This window comes from Alternaria hordeiaustralica (genome assembly GCF_023758085.1).
Source record: "Alternaria hordeiaustralica strain BMP 2776 chromosome Unknown scaffold_3, whole genome shotgun sequence".
NCBI classification, from domain to species: Eukaryota; Fungi; Ascomycota; class Dothideomycetes; order Pleosporales; family Pleosporaceae; genus Alternaria; species Alternaria hordeiaustralica.
This window is the reverse complement of record NW_026056775.1, coordinates 30,856-51,987: the sequence shown is the minus strand read 5'-3', so window position 1 is coordinate 51,987 and position 21,132 is coordinate 30,856. Positions and strand designations below refer to the sequence as shown.

The 21,132-nt window shown below is 54.4% G+C and overlaps 4 protein-coding genes across 4 annotated transcripts; 3 read left to right on the top strand and 1 right to left on the bottom strand.

Annotated features, from left to right (window-relative positions):
* Positions 1-891: 891 nt before the first annotated feature.
* J4E84_002197 (uncharacterized protein) lies at positions 892-3,561 on the top strand (the record flags this gene model as incomplete). The annotated part of the gene is made up of 4 exons (XM_049384825.1): positions 892-956; positions 1,006-2,882; positions 2,935-3,186; positions 3,476-3,561. The coding sequence occupies 4 exons, from the start codon at positions 892-894 to the stop codon at positions 3,559-3,561; spliced, it is 2,280 nt and encodes a 759-aa protein (XP_049246848.1).
* Positions 3,562-11,171: 7,610 nt separating this feature from the next.
* Positions 11,172-12,550, bottom strand: J4E84_002196 (uncharacterized protein; the record flags this gene model as incomplete). The annotated part of the gene is made up of 2 exons (XM_049384824.1): positions 11,172-11,928; positions 12,099-12,550. 2 exons carry the CDS (start codon positions 12,548-12,550, stop codon positions 11,172-11,174), a joined length of 1,209 nt encoding a protein of 402 aa, XP_049246847.1.
* A 3,160-nt stretch (positions 12,551-15,710) lies between these two features.
* Positions 15,711-18,381, top strand: J4E84_002195 (uncharacterized protein; the record flags this gene model as incomplete). Its single annotated transcript, XM_049384823.1, has 3 exons — positions 15,711-15,962; positions 16,553-16,763; positions 18,107-18,381. The coding sequence occupies 3 exons, from the start codon at positions 15,711-15,713 to the stop codon at positions 18,379-18,381; spliced, it is 738 nt and encodes a 245-aa protein (XP_049246846.1).
* A 1,300-nt stretch (positions 18,382-19,681) lies between these two features.
* Positions 19,682-21,063, top strand: J4E84_002194 (uncharacterized protein; the record flags this gene model as incomplete). Its single annotated transcript, XM_049384822.1, has 6 exons — positions 19,682-19,771; positions 19,822-20,217; positions 20,243-20,390; positions 20,444-20,563; positions 20,626-20,823; positions 20,873-21,063. 6 exons carry the CDS (start codon positions 19,682-19,684, stop codon positions 21,061-21,063), a joined length of 1,143 nt encoding a protein of 380 aa, XP_049246845.1.
* Between the last annotated feature and the right edge of the window lie 69 nt (positions 21,064-21,132).

The window sequence follows — 21,132 nt, the reverse complement described above, 5'->3', positions numbered from 1 at the left end:
TTGATCTGGAACGAGTTTCGAACTTCCAAGTCGCTCTGACAGCATGAGCGACGTTGGAGATTGCGCCCACGATGTGACGAATCATCGACATGCTTACGATTTCTTTTCTTGTATATTTTCATTCAGCGGCTCGCTGCCGTTTTTCGACGCTTCACGAAAAGCACATCGTCGCCCGGGCATGATTGGACGGCCTTTTCCTGTTTTGGCTGTACGTCAAGAGAGTTGGTTATGGGAAAAAGCCTTGATCCAGGAAGAGCGTTTGGTGGGAGATACAATGTGGGTGGATGGGAGAGCGGATGCTTGATGCGAGCAATGAATGAAGCAGTGCGTGGTCTGCACGACGACTGTGGCTGTAGGAGAGCGAGGTGTTCTCTCGTTTTGGCGGATGACTGGTGTCTGGGATGCGAATTAGCAACTGAGAGCCGGCTGAGGTTGAATGAAGAAACCGGAAAAGTCCCCACGATTGGGTGGGCTCCTCAACTTATACTGCGCCGTTTTCATGCACCGTGATGGATGTGCGCTAAACTAGTTTGTCACGGTGGGTGGGATGCTGCCATGCATGTACTCTTGGGTGGCTCCGTGATGTCACACTTGGCAACTGAACTCCTGACAGTGACATGTCAAAGACACAAGGAGCATATTGCATTAGACTAAGAAGTGAACATAGACGCTGTAGTACATCTCGTGATGACTTGTGTGATGGCGATGGGTGGGTTGGAGTTGGAGGGGAAGGCGCCAAGACCCTGTGCCTTCCCGCCGTTAACGGTTAGTTTACATCCCGCCTAAACCCAAACAACTTATCGACAGCGCCCTCGCGATTCAACCGCGACACCACCGACGCGTCGCCCGCACCAACACGCGCATTCATTCCTTGCGGACAAGACTCTGAAGATGGCGCCCACAAAGAAACGCGAAGCGCGCGAAAACAATTACTACAACGTTGGCGTTCAGGGAAGGTAGGCAGATAGTTATTGTTTACGCGCATCAATAACTAACATTGCGCAGGAAGACCGGCATCACACTCGCAGACAAAGGCGTGTACGACGAACATGGCCTCGAACCGATTTCCGGCATCTTCTCGTCGCCAGAGAGGTCCCCACCCAAACAAGGGAATGATGCGACAGGATCAGGCTCGATGGAGATACAAGAGAGTGCGCAGATATCGACGCAATCGCGAGGGATGTCACTGACAGGCCCGACAGGTTCAATGCCAGAACTCACCACATCCCACCAGATCTTGCGCAACAACCGAACGCTCCTCCCTCCGCCCCGATCGCGATCACCCAAGAAGACCAACCTCGGATCTTCGCCGCGACGGCAGTCCTCCATGGCGCCGAGGGGAAGCTCTCCTCCGCCATCCAGCCCCATCCGCGACTCCGCACAGCCGATTGCGCGACGCCTCGACTTTGAACAGGACGAATCAAGCCTACAAGAGACGCCAGCTCTAAGCGGATCAGGTGCGCGACGAGGAAAGCGATCAGACGTGTACGATATCCCGGAAGAAGAATCGCCGGGCCCGGCAGAGAGCGCGATCTTTGAAGAGAGTATTGTGCAGGAAGAAATCACAGCCAATGAATTGGGAATAGCCGCTGAGGAGAGTTTCGTTGCGCAAATCGGAGGCGAAGAGAGCATGGCCGATGACCAAATTGTTGAGGACCTTGAGGAGCTGGATCGTGAGGAGGAGTCTGAAATTGTTCCAGAACCACCGAAAGAGAAGGCCAAGAGGGGTAGGAAACGCAAGAGCGATGTTGTGGAGGTTTCAGAAGGGGAGCAGGAACCAGCAGAGAAGCCGCGCAAACGGGGCCGCCCTACCGCAGCGCAAACTTCGGAGTCACAGAAGAGCAAGAAGACTGCGCCTGCCGAGCGCCGACGCTCACAACGTGTCTCCGACGTCAGCGAACTGGAGGCACCCGTGGATGATTCGATAGATCAATCTGAGCAGGTTGAGGAAGCACCCGTTGCGCCGAAACGACGGGGACGGCCACCCAAGGTACAACCGGTTAGCGAACAAGAGAACAGCATCGTCGAAGCCCCGGTCGACGACTCAGTAGATCAATCGGAACAGGTCGAGGAAGCTCCTGCACCGAAGAAGCGCGGCCGACCCGCGAAAGCGCAGCCAAATGGGGAACAGGACGACAGTATCGTTGAAGCGCCGGCCGACGACCCAGTAGATCAGTCGGAACAAGTCGAGGAAGCGCCTGCACAAAAGAAGCGCGGACGGCCAGCTAAAGCGCAGCCAAATGGCGACAAAGCAACATCTTCAGCATCAGCATCGGCATCGGCATCAGCATCAGCCAAACCAGCGAAGCCCAATGCAGAATTCACAAAGCCCGCGAAACCTGTAGGCAGACCGAAAGCAAACGCAGAGTCCAAAGCGAAATCGGCAAGTGCAGAGCCAAGGTCCAATGGAGTATCGAAATCCAAGACTCCACAGGCGGAGAGCGAGGAGGCCGGTAAGCTGGTAGATGCGTACGGAAATCCTCTCAGCAGAAAGGATATCGACCAAATATCTGCGACATCAGCTGGCTCACGCTTCGGACGGGGACGACATCTTTCCGTATTCCGCGAGATGGATCCCGACAATGTCGCTCGCATAGGACGGACAGGCAGACATCGCGTTGCGCCCATCGACTTCTGGAAGAACGACCACATCTCGTACGATCCCGATGGCAGCATGTCGTCGATTGTGAAGAGTCAAGCAGTAGAGGAAGAGAGGAGACCCACCAAGAAGTCCAGCTACAAGAGCAAAAAGAGGGCGCTCACTGTTGTCGAAGAAGAGGAAATCGAGCTCGACCCCTGGGAAGAGCAAGGCACTCTTGTTGGCAACTTTAGAGGTTTTGACACTGTTGGTGAGGTTCCCTCCAACGACATCATCGAAGACAGTAAGTGGCCTCAAACCTCAAGAACGATCAAGTGTCACTAACCATATCACAGCCATCGCATGGAACGAAAGGGGTGTCGAGCCCGTAGCCGTCGGAGATGGCGGCTTCAAATACGCAAAGATTGGATCCATCGGCAACTTCTTCAACTGGGGTCTCATCGAACTCGGTCCGGATCAGATGAAGCGCACGAAGAACTCACGGTACATGCACATGATCTTCAACGTACAGTCTGGTACTGTGGAAGTACGTGTGCATGAGAACGAGTTCACAGTCCACAAGCAAGGTGTTTGGCAAGTCCCTCGAGGTACGTTCTTTCTCATCATTATTCTCTGTCACTTCAGCCCATTCTCGAAGATGCACGGCAGCATGAGCAGACCTGTCGCCGTGCTCCTTCACTTCCTTCCATTGCATGCACTCGCTACAACAAACCCCCCATCTGCCTTCCCTTACTTTCCCCCGTCTCTGTACGACAGCCGTTGCATTATGCTCGACGCCATCCGGGTGTTTGCATATCCCCATCTCACACCACACTTGCATGGCCCGCGTTGTACGTTCCTGCTCTGCAACATGGCACGACAATTGGGGGGGACCAGGGGCGCGTCGCGACAAGCAACCAGGGCAAGCGAGCACACTGGCGAAGCGAACCCGATTCTCGTCACCCGCATGGGCGTGGCGCTGACGGCAGCATGCTGTGTAACCATTGACGCTAAAGCCTCGCCCAACCGACGGTGCACAACATTGTCGTTCGCTTGCTCTTGTGGCGGTTCCCATACTTGCTCTAAGCCATCAGGCAAAGAGAGAGAGAAGAGCGCGGTTACGGCGCGCCACAAACACAGCGACACAACAGACCGGCGCCTCTCCGATCCGCTTGCGCTCTCCAACCCCGGTCTTTTCTTTTCTTTTCGCAAATTCCCCCGCCCTCGAGGCTGTCATCCAACCATCGCTTCGCGTGGCGCTCACTTTGCCGCTGTTTCCTTGCTCGCACCCCTTTCTCGCGCTCTCATTGGTCCAAAAGCACACGCAGCTAACGAGTGGTCAATCACAATAGGCAATACTTATAGTATCAAGAACATCGGCAGCGGGACGGCTCGTGTGTTCTTCGCTCAGGCGAGGGAACTGCATGTCGAAGAGGCGGAATGATGATGATGGAACGATAATTCGCCACATCGCTGTTTTGTTGGACTATTGCATACAATGTTTGAATCAGTAGCGGTGTAGATGTGTGAAAAGAGAGAGTGCGGAATTCGATCTCATGTAGCGGTCAGCGTTACATGCAGCAAGGAATTTACGAAGCTTCTTTTTTGGCCTCAAAATGCAAAAGAACCTTGATGGTCTTCTATCTTCTTCTGTTCCTTTCCCTGCATGTTCGCGCTTGTCGACGTGTTCGCGCCATGGTGGAGATGGTGTGGGTGGGGCGCATGCTGCAGATGTTTTGGTCCGGCGATACTTTCGAGCGATTAAGCGCCGGGGTTATTGTGAGCGTGAGGGTTTGTGACAAGCGGGTGAAGCGGGTGAAGCGCGGTTGCCTACGATGAGTAGATACTATATCGCATGTGTAGGTGATCGCTTCTAGATCTGGATGGGGCCTTCGTACGAGTACGCGTCGAGATATGGTCAGGGATGTGAATGATGACATGTGTCGATTTGTCTTTGCATGTCCACTCGGTGCGTCAACGGATCTGATTATGCGTGTTCGCTCGATTCGGAATTATTTGCTTCCGCGGAAGGAGTCCCGGGACTGTTTACTGTGGCTTCCCGTACTGCCAATCTATCGTTCCAGATGAGAGAAGAGAACGCAGGTTCACCGCTCATCTGCCGGGTTCTCTTGCTTTGTTTTTGGTGGTTTGGTGTGCTGCGAGCTGCCGTTGCGCGGGTAGGCATGGTTAGGGAGATCAGTATGAGTAGGGAAAGGTGTCGGATGATGGATAGATGCGAGTTGTGGTACAACGACGTGACAGTGACGGACTGCATACTGACGTTGCAAAAGATCTCGAGGGCACGGAATTTGGGCTTTCATAACTTGGAGTACATTAGATGGAGGCATGAAAAGTACGTGTTGCGTGGTGAAGGAGAAGTGTTTCCATCGACTGGCTCCTACGTCACCAGTCTCAGTCACTCTCATCTGGCAGAGACACCGCGACCAATATCAGTGGAGTTGGAGTGACACTTCGGTATCTCGACGGCAATCTACGTCGGCATTCCCCCAGTCACTCCAACATCCTCAGCCTCGTTCTCATACACTCATATCGTTAATGTGGCTCTCCCATCGTTACATTCATCAGGTCTATTCCGTACATCTTGCAGCTGCATCTATCACTGCATCTACGTCTCCATCGGCGTCTTGTATCACTCAGCCTGCGGCTTGTATGCCGAAGTCATGTCACCCAATCAGCCAGTTGTTACACAAGATTGACTGGCTGTCATCTTTCCCCGAGGTGTATATTGCCATGCATCTATGTGGGTTCCATTGCACTTCGTGTCACACCGTGAGCAAGTGATCAGCTTTCAGCCTCATTTTGAGGTACTTACCTATCGCTGCATGTGGAATTAGCACACGAGAACGAGGAGAAACCCACTTCAGAACTGATGTTCATGGATTTAGTTCTTGGAGACATCATGATGAAGTAGAACATGACAGTACGCGTAGCGAGACTACGCGGTACACCTATGCCAGTTTATCACGCGTTGTCATCACTGCCTCTACGGCCTAACTTCCTACATCCACAGTAACGCATAGAATCTCATCGAAACACATATTCGCCACGTTCAAACCTAACTCCAACTGCGTGTGGAAGCGGTGTGCCAGCCATGTGTTGTACGCCCTCCACCTTGCCTATCTCCATCTCACTCTCCATCCACCCTGGACACAGTGTAGTGTAGTCCACAAGCGAAACGTTCATGGATAGTTCAGATGCATGCCTCCCCTACACCTCGTACATTACGGCTACCATGATAGAAGTACCGAGACCTGCATTCAAGATACAGTACCACTACCATTACCACTACCGTAATCTCCACCTGCATACACTACTCCTACACAGCCTCTCCATGGCGATATCCAGCGGTGAGAAGCGGTGTAAAAACATCCATCTGCCATCTGCATCTCCAAAATAAGATTTCGCAGCCTCCGAGATAATGTACATTGCCACAATCCGGTGGAGGATACATACCGGAAACCTACAGCAAAGCCACTTATCCAACAAACAGTTCTCGCCCAGTTCTCGCCTTGGTATAGTCGAGTTGTTGTTGTTGTAGCGGTGTGGAGCGGTGTAGAACACTGTAGTAGTGTAGTCAGTCCCGACTAGACCCTTGCGCCGCCACCAGCCTTGATCCGAACTTCAAACTAAACGACTTTGTGACGTCCGGTGAAGATGGATACACACGACCACGGGTGTGGTACCTTGCACTACTTATCTCGCTAACAGTAGAGAGTATTTGCGTTTTCATTGCTAACCGGAGAGGAAATATCTCGGCCGGTAACGAAAGACACCATGGAGTTTCATGCCGTTCTAGACGGTGGAGGAGCAATGCAAGGGCAACGATGTTAGATGTTAGTAAAAGATGCAAGCCTAGTTCGCCGTTACCTCGCCTCGAACCAGCAACGTCGACAGAGATTGAAGGTGTGGAAGAAATGTCCGTGACACCGCTCCTTTGCGCAATTCGCATTCAGCTGCAACACCTTGGCCAGACCAGCCCGAGGCCTCCATGGCATCTGTGTCGTGTTTGGCAGTTTGGGTCGTAGCTATCACCACCATCCTGCCATCTCTTTCCATCATCATCACCCCACCAACTACCGTCAGCTACCGTCAGCTACCGTCATCAACCCCACTAAGCTTTGGTCTCGTCGAAATGTTAACCTCAAGACACCACGTTTCAAAACAATCTCCAAACGCGCAACCGACAACCAATCGGCAGACCTAAAACAATCACAATCACATGATATTGTGTTCAGCCTCACATGCGCCTCGTCCGCTGTCGTGCCATAGGCCAGTCACACACAGATCCATCTGTCACTTGTCGCAGAAGTTCGGAGTGCCTTAATTCCTAGGACTCTGTTAAGTAAGCGGGGTATGGGTACAACCCAAAACAGCTGCACCAGATTTCTTAAGGCATCCCATTCCTGCCAATCTGGAATCTACTCCAGATTTAATGAGTGGGTGAAGTGATGCGCTGATTCCTGGTCGTCTCATCATGTTTCCTCAGTGCTGCTCGTGACGAGGGATTAACCTAGTGCAAGTCGCGATTCTCGACACAGGAACGGTGTGGGACCGGCGAAAATCGACGCCAAAATACCAAACTCGTGCGGTCGCGGTCGGCTTTGAATGCCGAAGCGAATTGCGCGATGGAGAAGCGCCCGAGGTTCGAAGGACCAAGGTTTGCTGTCTACCTTAGTAAACCAGCAGACAGGCGTGCCCGAAAGATTTAAAACATGAATCGTGTAGTCCCTTCGCCTGTCGCGTGCTTTGTCAAAGAAGCAAAAGCAAACTCGGTCTTGTTTAGTCTTGGTGGTTCCATTAGCGGGCATGCGGTTCGTTCATTTTCTCCTTTGGGGGGATGGAGGGGCGGGCGAGCATGTCTGGGTGAACAGGGCGTGAACTATTCGATCGGCGCCACTAATCTCGCATTCGTCTGTCCTTTCCCTTTGGCTGACTCGAGAAATCGCACCGAAATTCTGCGGTGTGCGGAGTGTCACGTCGTCCCACTTGGGCGCTATGTCTCAGGTTTGCGATCGTCATGGAATCGCGATTTCGGGCGGTGATAATTTCCATTGTCATTGCGGATGAGGAATGCGGTTGCGGGATACACCGTGGGAAAGCCGTTGGGCATCTGGTGTCGGATGCCGATGTGTGGGTTTCGGATGCTGAACCACGGAACTATAGATCTAACTACTGCATGTACATTACTGTAGTGCAATACTTGCTTGTTGGGTTTGTATGGATTGGCGAGTATTTGCACGTTTATTTGCATTGGGCTGCTTCTTTGACGCAGGAGGCGAACGAGCGCTGGCTGGTGGCTTGCTGTATGAGCTGATGTGAGCCGATTTTCTTTTTACTTTTGGTCAAAGCCCCATGCAGCTTTGCGCGAACAGACGACGCCTGTCTCAGCAGCCCGAGGTCTGTTCAGCTGCCTCGTCTCGTCGAGGGATGATGACATTGAGCGAAAGGTTCCGATCCCCAAAATAACGACATGACCACATCGCAATGTCAATGTGCGCATGGCGGGCGACGGAGAAGGCTCCGATCGGCTTAATCTCATCTGTTCGCGCGCTGCTCGCAAGCTCAAGCCAAAGGCCGAAATTAGATGGCACGTGGGGAGGGATGATGCAAAGAACATTCTTGAGACGTTCGATTTGGTCTTCCCGCCCGCACGGCTTAGCCTGCTTCAGGACCAGCCCCCATGTCGCATGACATGGAACGCGGAGCCAGTTCGCCGCCAAACGCGTGGGCAGCAAGAAGTAAGGGACAGCGCCCTCGACACTGTTTCCATGGAACAGCCCTGATGCAAGCGGCGGACGTGCCTGGCCCACACACATGTCACGGAACGGTTTTTTCTCTCGCTCCTGCGAGTGACCCATTCAATTGCCATGCTCGCCCTTGTCAGTTGTTTCGGCCTAAGGCAGCGATCCCGGACGATCAGAGAACCAGCATGCAGGAGGGTTGTAATCCTGCGACAACGATATGTGAACCAACATGTCATAATTATCGTACGATGTGGCAAAGCCGATGAGAAGGTTCGCGCGGGTAAGGCGACGCCAGGCACTCCTAGCCGCACACTCCTGGTGTGCACTGAACGCAGAAAGGGATGGGTGGTGGCAGGCCCTGGGGTGGATCTGTGTATGTGTCAAGTGAAAGGGTGTCGTCATGTGCACAGTCGTGTGCGAGTGGTGGCATGTCAGCCGCCCATGATTCGCGTTTGGCGAACAGGTGGGAGATTTGGCCCTCGACTACCCATGCCCTCCATGCCGCATCGGGAAGGCTTCTCGAAGGGCTGCGATCGCCGGTCAGTGCCCGCGAGAATAACGACACTGTTCATGCATAACCTCTTTTGCGCCGTGATTTGTTTATGCACCGCAACACGAGCAGCGCCGAGGAGCGGCTCGGCCGTTTGACAATAGTTCACCCATCCGTTCCCCGATCATGCGAACACCTATTGCGTCGCATGGCCGAGCCCCGGGGAAAAAAGTAACGTAAGGAGCGGTGTCCCATGGTCGCCGTCTTGGTTCGTCTGCCCATTACCGTTCCGTTTGTGTCATGTTGCATGGTTCGAGTTTGTCGTCCCATGCGCCAGGTCACGCTGCTTTGGCTTTAGTTCGGCATTGCGCCGTGTTTTGGTTTTTTATGCCGACTCGCCTGACGGCACGTAGATGAATGACACAATCTGCCTGAATGCGATGTCGTGGATATTGGCGCGAACGAACTGGCGGGTAGGTGGGTGGGCGTGACGGCGACGGCAAGGGGAATATGTCATGGGCATAGACTTTGGACTAGGCGTAGCCTTCTAGAAGCATCATGGAAGGTTTTTTTCTGCAAAGGCACGCACTGGGCAGGTTGGGTGGTGAGAGGGCGTGCCTTGGGCGGGTTGAACTAGGCTGTTTCAAAGCGGTTCGTGAAGGCTGGGGCACGTGCGAGCACCATCTCAGCCTTGTGCTCCGAGTGGGACGGGAGCGGAGAGCGCGCGCGCGCGCACACAACAAAGTTTGGTTTACGCCCAAGGCACCAATTCGAGGCCGATTAGCTTTGGCAACTAACTGCAGGCAAAGGCGGCAACCATGGCAATGATGGGATTTGGCCAGGCTTATCGATTAGCAGCCACGCAGCCCTACGGCATCCTCAAACACGCCAGCCCGCCAATCACGTGCGCCGCCTGCTTTTTGCGGGGCGCAACACCCTCTTGCCTGCACAGCAGAACCGATGACACGACACCCAGCAGCCCAAGCCCTAAAATAGTTTGCATACACACTTACGCATTGCAGCGCCATGCAAGGACAGCGAACCGTTCTAAAGACAAGTTCATGCAAAGCAGCCCTCGTGTTGCCCAATCGCGTGGCCCAAAAGTGAGGCTACGAGGCTGTGCTAGTGGAGACAGGCGTGATGATCGTGAACAACGCACCTTTACCACACCCTCCTGGCGAACTTGTAGTAGACAGACCTGCGTGAGACAGCCACCACCTTCCCCCACCCACCCAGGAGGCGAAAAATTTCCGACTGGAGCTAAGCTTTGCTGAACACCACCCTGGAGCGGTGACAGCGCAGCGCTCCGCGCACGCTGAGTCGGCCACGTAGGTACCTGTTTGACCGACCTTTTGCTCAGGCATGAGCAAGTGTGGCACCCATGGCCGCTACGTCATCATACGATGATCCGGGGTAGACGAACGTTGTTTTCCCGGCGGTGGGAATTTCGTTTGCTGTTCACCGCCACGCCACACACCTCGTACGTGCAGGGTCATGCCGGACGGCCTGTTGCTATGTTGAGGGACACGGTAACTTTGGAGGGTCCGAAAGAAACGTAATTAGGGAGGGATGGAGGGATGGAGGGATGGAGGGCGGGTTTTGCTTCTCGGAGATGAACGGAACCGTTTGGTTCATGTTGTATTATAATCTTGCTACTACTATGACAATGTGCTGGCCATGCTGGCTTGCAGGGTACAGGTGGCGAGCGCGAAAAAAAGTCTTTCCAACGTTGTCTTTGATACACTTCGAGGCCGTAAACTAGCTGGTTGAACACGTAGTTCGACACGTAACATCTAAGAGGGGGAAAATATCGGTGTAAAAAACCTCGCCACGCTATGCCGCTGGGTGTGCTTGTGTTGAGATAGATGATTGAATAGAGAAATGCGAATGAACCACACTAAAACAGTGCTGTGACAAACAGGTTCATGGAAAAAACAACCATGATAATGGAACAGAATGCGAGTCTAGAGGGAGAAACAAACGCTATGATGTTCAGCAAAATGCGAGAAAAACCAGAATGCCAGACAAGATTGATATCCATGCGAAAAAAGATGTTGACAACCAACCCACGCTAAATGCCACAGTCGTGCGGAACAATGCCCCTGCGTTGATCTTCATCCAGGCTCTGCAGCGCGGTTCCCTAATTCTAAGCTTTCGTGGTATACCCCGTGTGACTCCTGAACCCTTCTCTCTTTGTTTGCGCCGAAACCCCTGGGTATACCCACGCTTCATTACGGTTCCTGCCCGAATGTTTGTGTATGCATGCATCCCGAAATATGTCTATATCCCATCTACTACAAGTAAAGAAATCGTTGAATAATGCGAGTGCGAGACGTGTCTATGCGACTGCCGATGCGGGTCGCTCGTAAGGTGTCGACGGTTGGGGTGGCGATGGTCGGTCGCTTTCCTCGCGCTTCATGCTCTTGATGCTGCCGGTTCCGCTGCGCTGCGACATGCGGTCGGGACTCCTCATGCCCTCACTCCGTGTGTGGTGCTCTGCTCGTGACGGGCCTGCGGCCTCTTCTTCCCTTCTCCTCTGGTGGTACGCCTCCATGTAGCTGGGGATGCTGCCCTCTTGCTTGATAATCGACTGCATGCCTGGTACAGGTGCTGTCCTGGCTCCGCTGATCAGGTCTTCTTCCGACTGGGGTTGGATCTGGGGAAGAGGTTGGCCTAGTTGAGGGGGCACGCTGGACCGGTTGCGAGGGTCTGCGCGCCTGCGACTGAATGAGCTGTTCCTCCTCCTTCGTCCGCCCGCGCTGGAACCGCTGTCGGTCCGCTGGTGGTAGCCGTGCATCGGACCTTGAGGCATTGGCGGAGGCACCTGATGCAGCTGCGGCGGCATCGGCGGCGGGTTTGGCATCAGTTGAGGGGCGTTGGCAGGCGTGAAGCCATGCGGGGCTGAGGCTGGTATAACGGGCACTTGCGATGGCGAGCTCATGCCTGTGCCGGTTGCAGATGGGTGGAGCTGAAACACCGGCGCATTCGCACGCGCGCTCATCTCCTGCTCACCCAGCTGCCAGTGCATCGATTCGGCGGACCGCCAGGGAATGCCCATCTCGGTAGCGACCTTCTGCCACATTTGGTCCTTGAATCTAAGAGGAGTCAGTATTGATTTTGGGTAGAGTGCGCGGAAATGCGTCGCATACGCGTGCGGCAGAGTGGGCTGGGGTAGATCTGAAACCAAAGAGGTGGGCTCAAAACGAAGGAACGGATGACCAAGATGGAGAAGTCTGGCCATCCGGATTTGTCGAGTGGTACATACCGAGCGTAGAGTCTTGCGAGCTTGTTTTTCTTCTCCTCGTCCCAAATGGCTCGCTTCTCGAGGTAGTTCTGGTATCGTAGTCGGCAGGAAATGGAGCTTCTTCCGGGTAGTCGTTTCGCAATGTCGTCCCACTTCATTCCCTGACCCCGCAGCTCGATGGTCAGATTGTCCTCCTCTGGTGTCCATTTGGACTGTTTCTTGGCCGGGCTTTCGTCGGGGAGCGGGGTTTGAGATGCCTGTCGCTTGAGTGTTGAAGGGGGAGAGCCATTAGTATTTTGCGGGTGACGGGGTGGGGAAGGTCCATGTGGGCCGGAGTAGAGCGGGCGAAAGTGTGGGAGTGGTGCGGGTTCAGCGTGGCGGTGAAGTTCGGAGATGGCAGGTAGAACAGGTCCTCCTAGCATTGATCCGGGTCCTTGGGGTGCTGATGTTGGTGCCTGTTGGTATGCAGACATTGGCGCGTAGTGCGGGGGGCCTGGGTACGCGGGTGGTCCAGAGGCATACGCCGGCGACGCTCTTTGCGAAGGTGACTGTGTGTATGCTGAAGGTGCGGTTGTGTATCCTCGGGTCGCTCCTGTCGAGTGGGACACATTTGATATGGTGCTCTTCTTGCTCGCAGGTGACTCTGAGCCCCGAGCGCGAGGCTCGAGGAGGAGGTTGATATCCAGGATGACGGTGAGGGACTAGCTTCTAGCCAGCCCATAAAATGGAGAAAGTTGTCAAGAGACCTGCGTCCTTGGAAAGCTCAAGTTGCCGAAAGGTGTACAGTCGGTCAGTCAGTAGCGGTGTTGGGGTAGGCGGCTGTAAGGTGTGGAGTACAGCAGATAGATGGCTATCTATAAGTTGAATGTGTACCGATCAGGTCGGGCGTTGTCGTAAGGTAGCCTCGCAGATGATTGACAGGAAACCGTCGTTTGATCAGCCCAGGTGTGGCGTTGGGCAAAGGCAAGGCAGAAACTGAGGTTGTATCCGAGTCGGGTGGGTGTTGATGTGCAGGTGAAGTTGGTAAACAACAACAGGGAGGCGAAACGTGTTATGGGTAGCTGTGTATGAGGATGAACAGGAGAGGGCAGTGGTAAGGTGATGAGGTTCGGATAGACTAAATGTGCCGACGATGACCCAAGTAGCCAGTTGCGAGGTACTTTGGATGATTCACGCTCTAAGTGGTCGATCGACTCGAGCTATTTGGGCTATGGGCCGGGGCTTTCGGAGCAGGGGGTGAAACAGGCCAACCACTCGGTCTGATGAATGACGGGCGTGCTTAGCCACTGACTTTTCAGGTCGAGAAGGTAGAGGAGTAGCGTAGGGGAGTGGTGGATACAGACTGGTAGGAGCAAAGGTAGGTAGGGTCTGAGGGAGTGAGCATGGATGTGTCAGTAGAGAGAGTTAGCGTGCGACTGTAATACTAATAGCAGGCATCCCTTGAAGCCCTGGGCTGGCGCCGCCTCATCGTCCGCCGCGGTAGGGATCCGGGGGCTTGGGATCAGGATGTACCCTTTGCGTTTCTGACTTGACACCCACTACCTCTGCGCTTAACGCTTTGGCGACTCGTGCTGGCGGCGCGCCACATTAACGACCCACAGACCACTTGCGTACCACAGCTGATCCGATCTAAGGAAGCATGTCTGCCGGAGATTTTAGCGAGACCAAAAAGAAAAGGACAGGCCAAATTGGCAGCGTTAGCTTGACACAAAAAGCACGACACCCGTTCTTGCGTGGTGAGTACTGCGATGACGTGTCCCCCACTTGGGGAGGTCACGGAGGTCACGATGTGGTGGTAGCTATCAGCAACCTACTCGCAGTCTTTGACGTGGGAGACGACTCCGGTGCATTTGCATTACTGCGGTTTGATATTGGTGGTGTACTGGGCGTCATTTGCTGCCCTCCTTTCCGTCAGGCCTCAATGCGCCCAAGACGGGGCTGCGGCGTTTGCAGGTAGCAGGGCCGCGTTCACGATCGTCGAGGAAGCGGCTGGAGCGTGTTTTCAGTGCTTGAGGCAACGAATCAAGGATTATGATGAGCGGTGAACAGTCTCAGGGATTCGCTGATGGTTCGGAAGAGCACAAGCGCGATGACATGGAAGATCTGCAGCATGCTCGCCCTGCTCCGGCTATCTGACGCCAGAAGCGTCGCTACCGAAGCCTTGCGAACGGCTGACTTCATTAAGGCGGTGCAGGTGGTGATGTGTTCACGCCAACGTCGACAACGTTCAAGACGGGCTCCACCTGTGCAATTCCTGCGTTCATGTGTCCGGTCAAGAACCCCACTGTGGGCGGCGATCTAGCAGCGTCGCAGCATGCGCAGGAGGAGCGGTGAACTGCGGTGAACTGCCGGCGGCCGTGGGCGTGACGTCTAGCGCGCGCCATGGCATCAACACGAGCAGCACGATTAGCACGATGGACACGATGTTGGCCCGCTGGTGTTTATGCGACGATGTTGTGCGCGCACGTGAGGGGCGGTGCTGCTGTGTTGTCTTCGTGTTCGCGAGCCACGTTGTGTTTTGCTACGAGGAGGCGCCGCCCTGCCATGTCATCGGCGTGGCAGATTGCATCACGGGACCAGGGCGCGCGATGATGCGCATGAGGCGGTGAGGAGAGGCCGAACTGGATGGATGTTTTGAATGAGGTTGGATATAGCAGGCCCTTGGGCCAGTGGGAGCCGACATGCAGGTGCATTAGCCATGAACCATCCCCGTGCGCTGGCCAGCGCTAGGGCAAAGGGCCTTTCCTCGGCGGCGCCCACGGCCTGCTGAGTGATTGAAGGATCAAAAGACTCCCCACAGACCAGACGAGCACACAATCTGACCGCGCCGACGGCATGCGAACTGCACTTCCGCAGCCCTGGTCAGTCTGGTCGAGTCTGCCTCTATCGCCTCTATCTGCCGCTTCGGGGGGTGCTTTGTCTCTTGCAGCTGTCTTGCAGGTGCCACAGCCTCTGGACACATGAATCTATAAGGCGCAGCACTCTATATTTACAGACGCGTGCATTGCATACATCGCATACAAGAGCGGTGAAGGACCCAGTTGGAGTTAGTTGGAGGTATTGGAGGCATTGGAGGAAATGACTTGTCTCGTTGACGCTGGCTGCTATGATGGGGTGCTGGCAGGCGCCCGCAGACAGCCGTCGAGTACCGACATCTGCATCTGATCAAGTGCAATCACCACGTCTTGGCTGACGAGCGCATGGTTTTGCATTAGTTGGATGAGGCAGCTCGACCCGGAGCAGGCCTTCCCTCGACGAAGATCATCAGAAATAACCGCCCACGCGCGAACGATGCCAGCGCACGGCGTGGGTAGATACTGTCCCACGCATCTCACATCGTTCGAGGCGTGGGGTGCGTGGGTGGTGGGCGTTCGTCGCGGTTCGCCGTGTCCGCCGTGTCCTGAGACATTCACTGTGGTTGACAACCACGGCCTTGGCATCGCTTAGGATACTCGATACGGCCCTGCGCAACCTCTCCAATGCTTTTCTTCGGCCCTACACCACTCGTAACCATCCCGCATACGGAGCGGGTCACCTGTCAACCGTACACCATCACCACCACCAACAGCGCAGAGTCCTCCTATATACATACATTACCCCTCTAGTGCACCTCGGCTCTGCCCCTCGCTCGCCATGTCACTCCAGAGCGCGGCAGACGTGCCGCTTCTCATTAGCTCTCCCAATTCGTCCTCTGAGCGCCGTATATCGCCGTCGTGGTCCATTGCGCAGCTCAAGGCCCGCCTGGAGCCCATCACCGGTGTGCCCGCCAGCAGTCAACAGCTGTCGCTGCGCGTGGGCTCTCAGGATGCCGTCGCCCTCACGGCCGCCGACGAGGAACAGACGCGTCTTGCTGCCTTTCCGCTGCAGCCGTATGCGGAGATAACCGTAAGTGCTTCTTCTGCTTTCTCATTGCACGCCCGCCGCAGCCCTGTCCTGGCTGTGTCGACGCTGCCGTCCTCTCGCGAGCTGCCACATCTCTGCCACCCCGGCTCGCCTCTCTACTTCCTTGTATCTACTCTACACCCACGCCTAGCAGTTTCATGCGTCGCTCTGCTCGACTGCCCCATTCGTTGTCAGGTCCGACGTTGAGGCTGCGCGCTCCAGTCAGGTCATGCCTGCATATTCGCATGCCCCGCACTGCCCCTCTCTTCCCAATTGCTGCGCCTTGGCACGCGATCCGCGCGGAAGCCATCCTTCGTTTCATCTGAGTTACCAGATCGTCTGCAAGCGTTGGGCACGCCGGGACGCTGCTGGCACTCGGCATTCAATACCGACGACATAAACTTTCGCAATACCGGATAGCCTTTCGCTGCTGTCTTGCCATTTCTTTTTCGGCGCTTCGGCCCTACTCCAATGCCTTACATGGCCTTATGAATCACCCCTTGTACCGGCCACCTTGCTAGAGCAATCTCAACTGACATCCCCGAGCAAATGAATCCTCGCAAACATGCTCCCGAGCTGACAGCCACGTCTAGGTCGTTGACACTCGTCCGCCGGGTGCGAGGACGGACTTCACCGACCTGTCGTCCGTTGAGAAGTACGAAATGCCCGCTGCTGAGTACGAGCATCGGACCGACAGCGTACTTGCATGGAAGAAGGCGCAAAAGCTGGGTCGTTTTGACCCCGATGCTGGCAGCATCGAGCAGCAAAAGATCCGCGCCTCAGAACGGGAGGTAGAGGAACGAGGTAAGCCGTATATCTCCCGCATGTTTCACCCACACCGTTGAGCCGTACGTTTGCGCGGCAGAGCGAACGCCGGAACCCGGACATCAACCATCGCATTGCAGCCTTGTAGTCATCCATGTCGTTCCAACGTGCAAACCGGAGATGCTTCAAACTCTTCCCAAACCGGACTGCTGCATACCTCCAAGGTTGCCGCCTCATCATAACAGGATTCACTATGTCTCAGCCTGTCATTACCCTCCGACAAGGCCATCTGAGCGACAGGCAAGGCAATCTCGCATACCGAGTATCCTCTGACCAAACCCGTCATACACGACTACCCTTTCCGGCCCCCTGCATCCAACCCTTGGCCCAGACCTCCACAGCCGAGCGTATGGCGCTGGAAGCACATCCGTTAGGCAAATGCCATAGTAAACCGATTAACACTCGGAAATCGCTTCGAGTGTTGCCGTCCTCCAACGACTGTCGTCGCTCCGCTAGGTTACCCGTTTCTGGCAGGGACCGGGCAGCGGCAAAGGGTGCAAGTCGCCGAAACCCTAAACTCAATTCTCAAAATAAGCGATCGACGCCTTCCTTGCCACCCAGCCTCATTATCCTCCCCATTCTCCAGCTTCATTCGTCGACCAAGTCTCTCGGTAATACACTTCGACTACGACATGGTCCATTTCCTGAAATCTCCCTCTTCCTGCTCGCCCGAGCGAGATCGTCAGGGTGGTTTAGGGCACCAGATCCTCGGATGGCGCGGCCCGCATTTTTCCTTGCTTTCCAAAACACATCAGCACGTTACGCATCGTTTACTCCGCTGAATGCCATTATCCCCGAAGGATGTGTTGGAGATTTGTGTTGATGGATCCAACGCCGCACCACGCCTCGATATTCGCGCATCACTGCCTCGCTATAGCATTGCATTGGGCAGCGCCTGCATCTGTCTCGAACAATCAGGCCGCCTTCCCCGCTTGAGCCTCGCTGTCGCCACCACATCTCGAGTAAGATGTGATCGGTGTGCATGAGGGACAGATTAGGCGTGCAATGATCTTGGGTTTCCGCGCATACGCGATGCTAGTTGCCAAACTGCCCGCCCGGCCGTCGGGACGTTGTTGTCCACTTACCTGTTCCGTTCCGCCTGGGCACAGGTTTGCTTCTTTTGCTCGCTTTCGCGTATACCTCCTGTCTACGCCCAAACCATGGACGGATACGAGGGTCCGATAGGTTGGGCTCCACTGAACAGCGAACGGAGCTGATCTCGTACGATTATCCTGGCTGCATTCATACTTACACTTTGGTCTCCTTTACCGCATGTATACTTGCGAAGCGAATCGATTCAACTAACGCAAAACCCTTATTAGGCCTTTCTGTAAACGGTCGTGTTCGCCTCCTACCCGAGTCAGATGCGCGTCGGGGAACCATCTCCTATATTGGCCTTGTCCCTGAGATACCGGGTATAGGCGTCTGGATTGGCGTCACCCTCGACGAACCGACAGGCAAGAACGATGGCAGCGTCAAGGGCAAGCGATACTTTGAGTGCGCCAGCAATTACGGCGTCTTTGTGCGACCTGAACGCTGCGAGGCCGGCGATTTCCCCGCCCTCGACATGGGGGATGAGGATTTGGAGGAGCTGTGATCGGAACTCCGGAAAAGGGGGATGACAGGACAAGTATATCGGAGAACTATGGTGATCGAGAGGGGTGATCAGTGTAAGCTGCCACGTGGCAGCCTGGGTGGTAGACGGAACTGACTTCAACCTACACGTGTAAGTTCAAGCTGACTCCGCCATCGACATATCGTGCCACTTCTCCGCTGTCCTAGCAGTAGCCGTCCGTTTTCTGTTCTTTACCCCTCTCTCTGAGAGAGAGGGAAATAGATAGTGAATAGTCAGCGAAGAATAACCACCTGAACCATCACCATGAAAACTGTATTGATTTGATGTCTATTTTGACCTGGCATGACAGCTGACATGACGTTCACTTCTCCTTGTACTCTGCAGGGTACCTGTTCATCTGCCACGTGGTATGTCCTCACGTGTAGATGTCAAAGTTCTTATTGTGTTCATCGTTTAGTTGAATCTCATCTTAGTGATGACACTCGAGGCGAAGCAGCCATTTATCTCTACCCAGGTATGCTAACCCAATCACTTGCTAACACAGTTAGTCAAGCCAACTGAACGTAGCTTCCGTGGGGTTAGAGTAAGGGCGACCCTTTGCCCTGAAGCCACGGGTCCACGCCCTAGGTACCTTGATAGTAGCCGCTCCTCCACCGATAAGCTCATCGGTGCAGATCCTCAGTCTGTCTTATTCGCCTCAATTCTGTTGCTATCCAGAGAGGAGTCTCTTCGCACTCACGTTGTCCGAATTAAATCCAACATGAAACCCGACCTGTTGACCATCACAGCAAGTGAGCTACAGCGTCTACTAAGCGACGGACAAATCACCAGCCTCGATCTCGTACGCCAATACCACACCCAAATCCTCAAACACAACGACAGACTCAAGGCTATGATATCGATTTCGCCGCTTCCACATCTGGAGACGATTGCGGCTGAGCTGGATGATGAAAGAAGGAGGGGGGTTGTGAGGAGTGGGATGCATGGTATACCGTTTATTGTCAAGGTGAGTGTACATGAATGTCCTTCCTGAAATCGCTGACGTGATTGAAAGGATGCTATGGACACGTCGAGCGAGTTCCGGCTTGAATCTACGAATGGTGGGTGGGCGTTTGTGGGGTCGAGGCCGAGAGAGACTGCTAGGGTTGTTGGGATGGCGGTGGGTGCTGGATTGATATTGATGGGGAAGGCGAATCTCTCCGTACGTTTTGGCTCGTCTTCTCGAGATCCTGAACTAACTCCCCTAGCAATTCGGGAACTGGAGGTGAGTAAAGTACGGAAACGCGGAACGTTGTTAATAAACCTCTGCAGAGGGTCCGTTATGAGCGGCAGCTGGTCTGCACGCGGCGGTCAAACGCAATCCGCCTACGTACGCGGAGGTGTCATCAACGACGGTATCTACGGCCACTCAGTAAAACCTCTCCGCCCTCTCCCCCTACCCCAATACTCACTCCCTCACAGAACCCCTCCGGCTCATCAACAGGATCAGCCGTAGCCGTCAGCGCAGGTTTCGCCCCCCTCTCCATCGGTGCCGACTTCAACGGTTCTCTCACGAATCCAGCTATTCGTGCTGCTTTGTACAGTATCCGCACTACACCCGGTATAGTATCGGAACACGGGGGGTTTCCGTTTTCGAAGAATAGGGATAGTGTTGGACCTATGGCGAAGAGTGTGGAGGATCTTGTTGGTTTGCTGGATGTTGTTGTGGATGTGACGCATCCGGGAGTGCCTGAGAGAGGGTATGGGACTGGGGTCTTGAGGGGGTGGAAGGATATTTCTTTCGGGACTTTGGATCCAAAGCACTGGCGTTTATCGGAAGAGGTTCAGAAGCCGCAACATGGAGCGTTGGATCAGATCGTAAGTCTACCTCTTTTCCAGACAGGAAAGCAACTTACTCAGCGAGCAGATACGAGAAACACTCGCAGCCTACAAAAAGATCTCAACCCTAGCCAAACGCGTCGTCGGCCCCGTCGACCTGATCTCCGCCTCAACATTAGACGAAAGCATGAACGACGTCTTGTCCACAATCAGTCAGCTCAATAACACCAAATATACAAGAAACCCCCACTAAGCACATCCCCAGAAAACGATTTCTCCACCCTCTTCAAAGCCTACACAAACGGCCTGGACACACCTAAAGTCAAGACCCTTGCGGAACTGATCGAGTTCAACGAAGAACATTGCGAAATCGAACTACCAGCCTGTAAGACAGCCCGTTAATGCCATTCTCATCTTCTGTTCACCGCTAAAGCCAGCTATCGTTAGTTTCTCCGAGACAAGACAAGCTTATTCAAAGTCTGGAAGATGCGAACTCGCTTACAGAAGCAGAGTATGACCGTCTGGATGTGAAGGCGACCGCATCGGCCGCTGATGATGCGACCGATAAGATGCTGCGCGAGCACCATGTCGATGTTATCATCGGTCCAGCAGATAGCCGCCTACCTGACGTGCTGGCTGTAGCCAGTAGGTGTGTGCCATGTCTCTTCGCGAGCTTTTCTCACTCTTTTCACAGGATATCCTTCGGTGACTCTTCCATTGGGGTATCTTGATTGGAATGGGCGGCCGTTCGGGTTACTCTTCATTGGCTCCAAGTACCAAGAAGGTCTGCTCCTGGACGTCGCTCGTCTGTGGGAAGCAACTTTCCCGCCTAGAAAGACGCCGGACTTGGACTGTGGTGGCGAAGCTTCGAGTGCCGTTTTGTGAGTGGTTATGCTCATGTATAGGTGACATCTAACATCTCCAATTCATATAGAATCCTATCATATCACATGA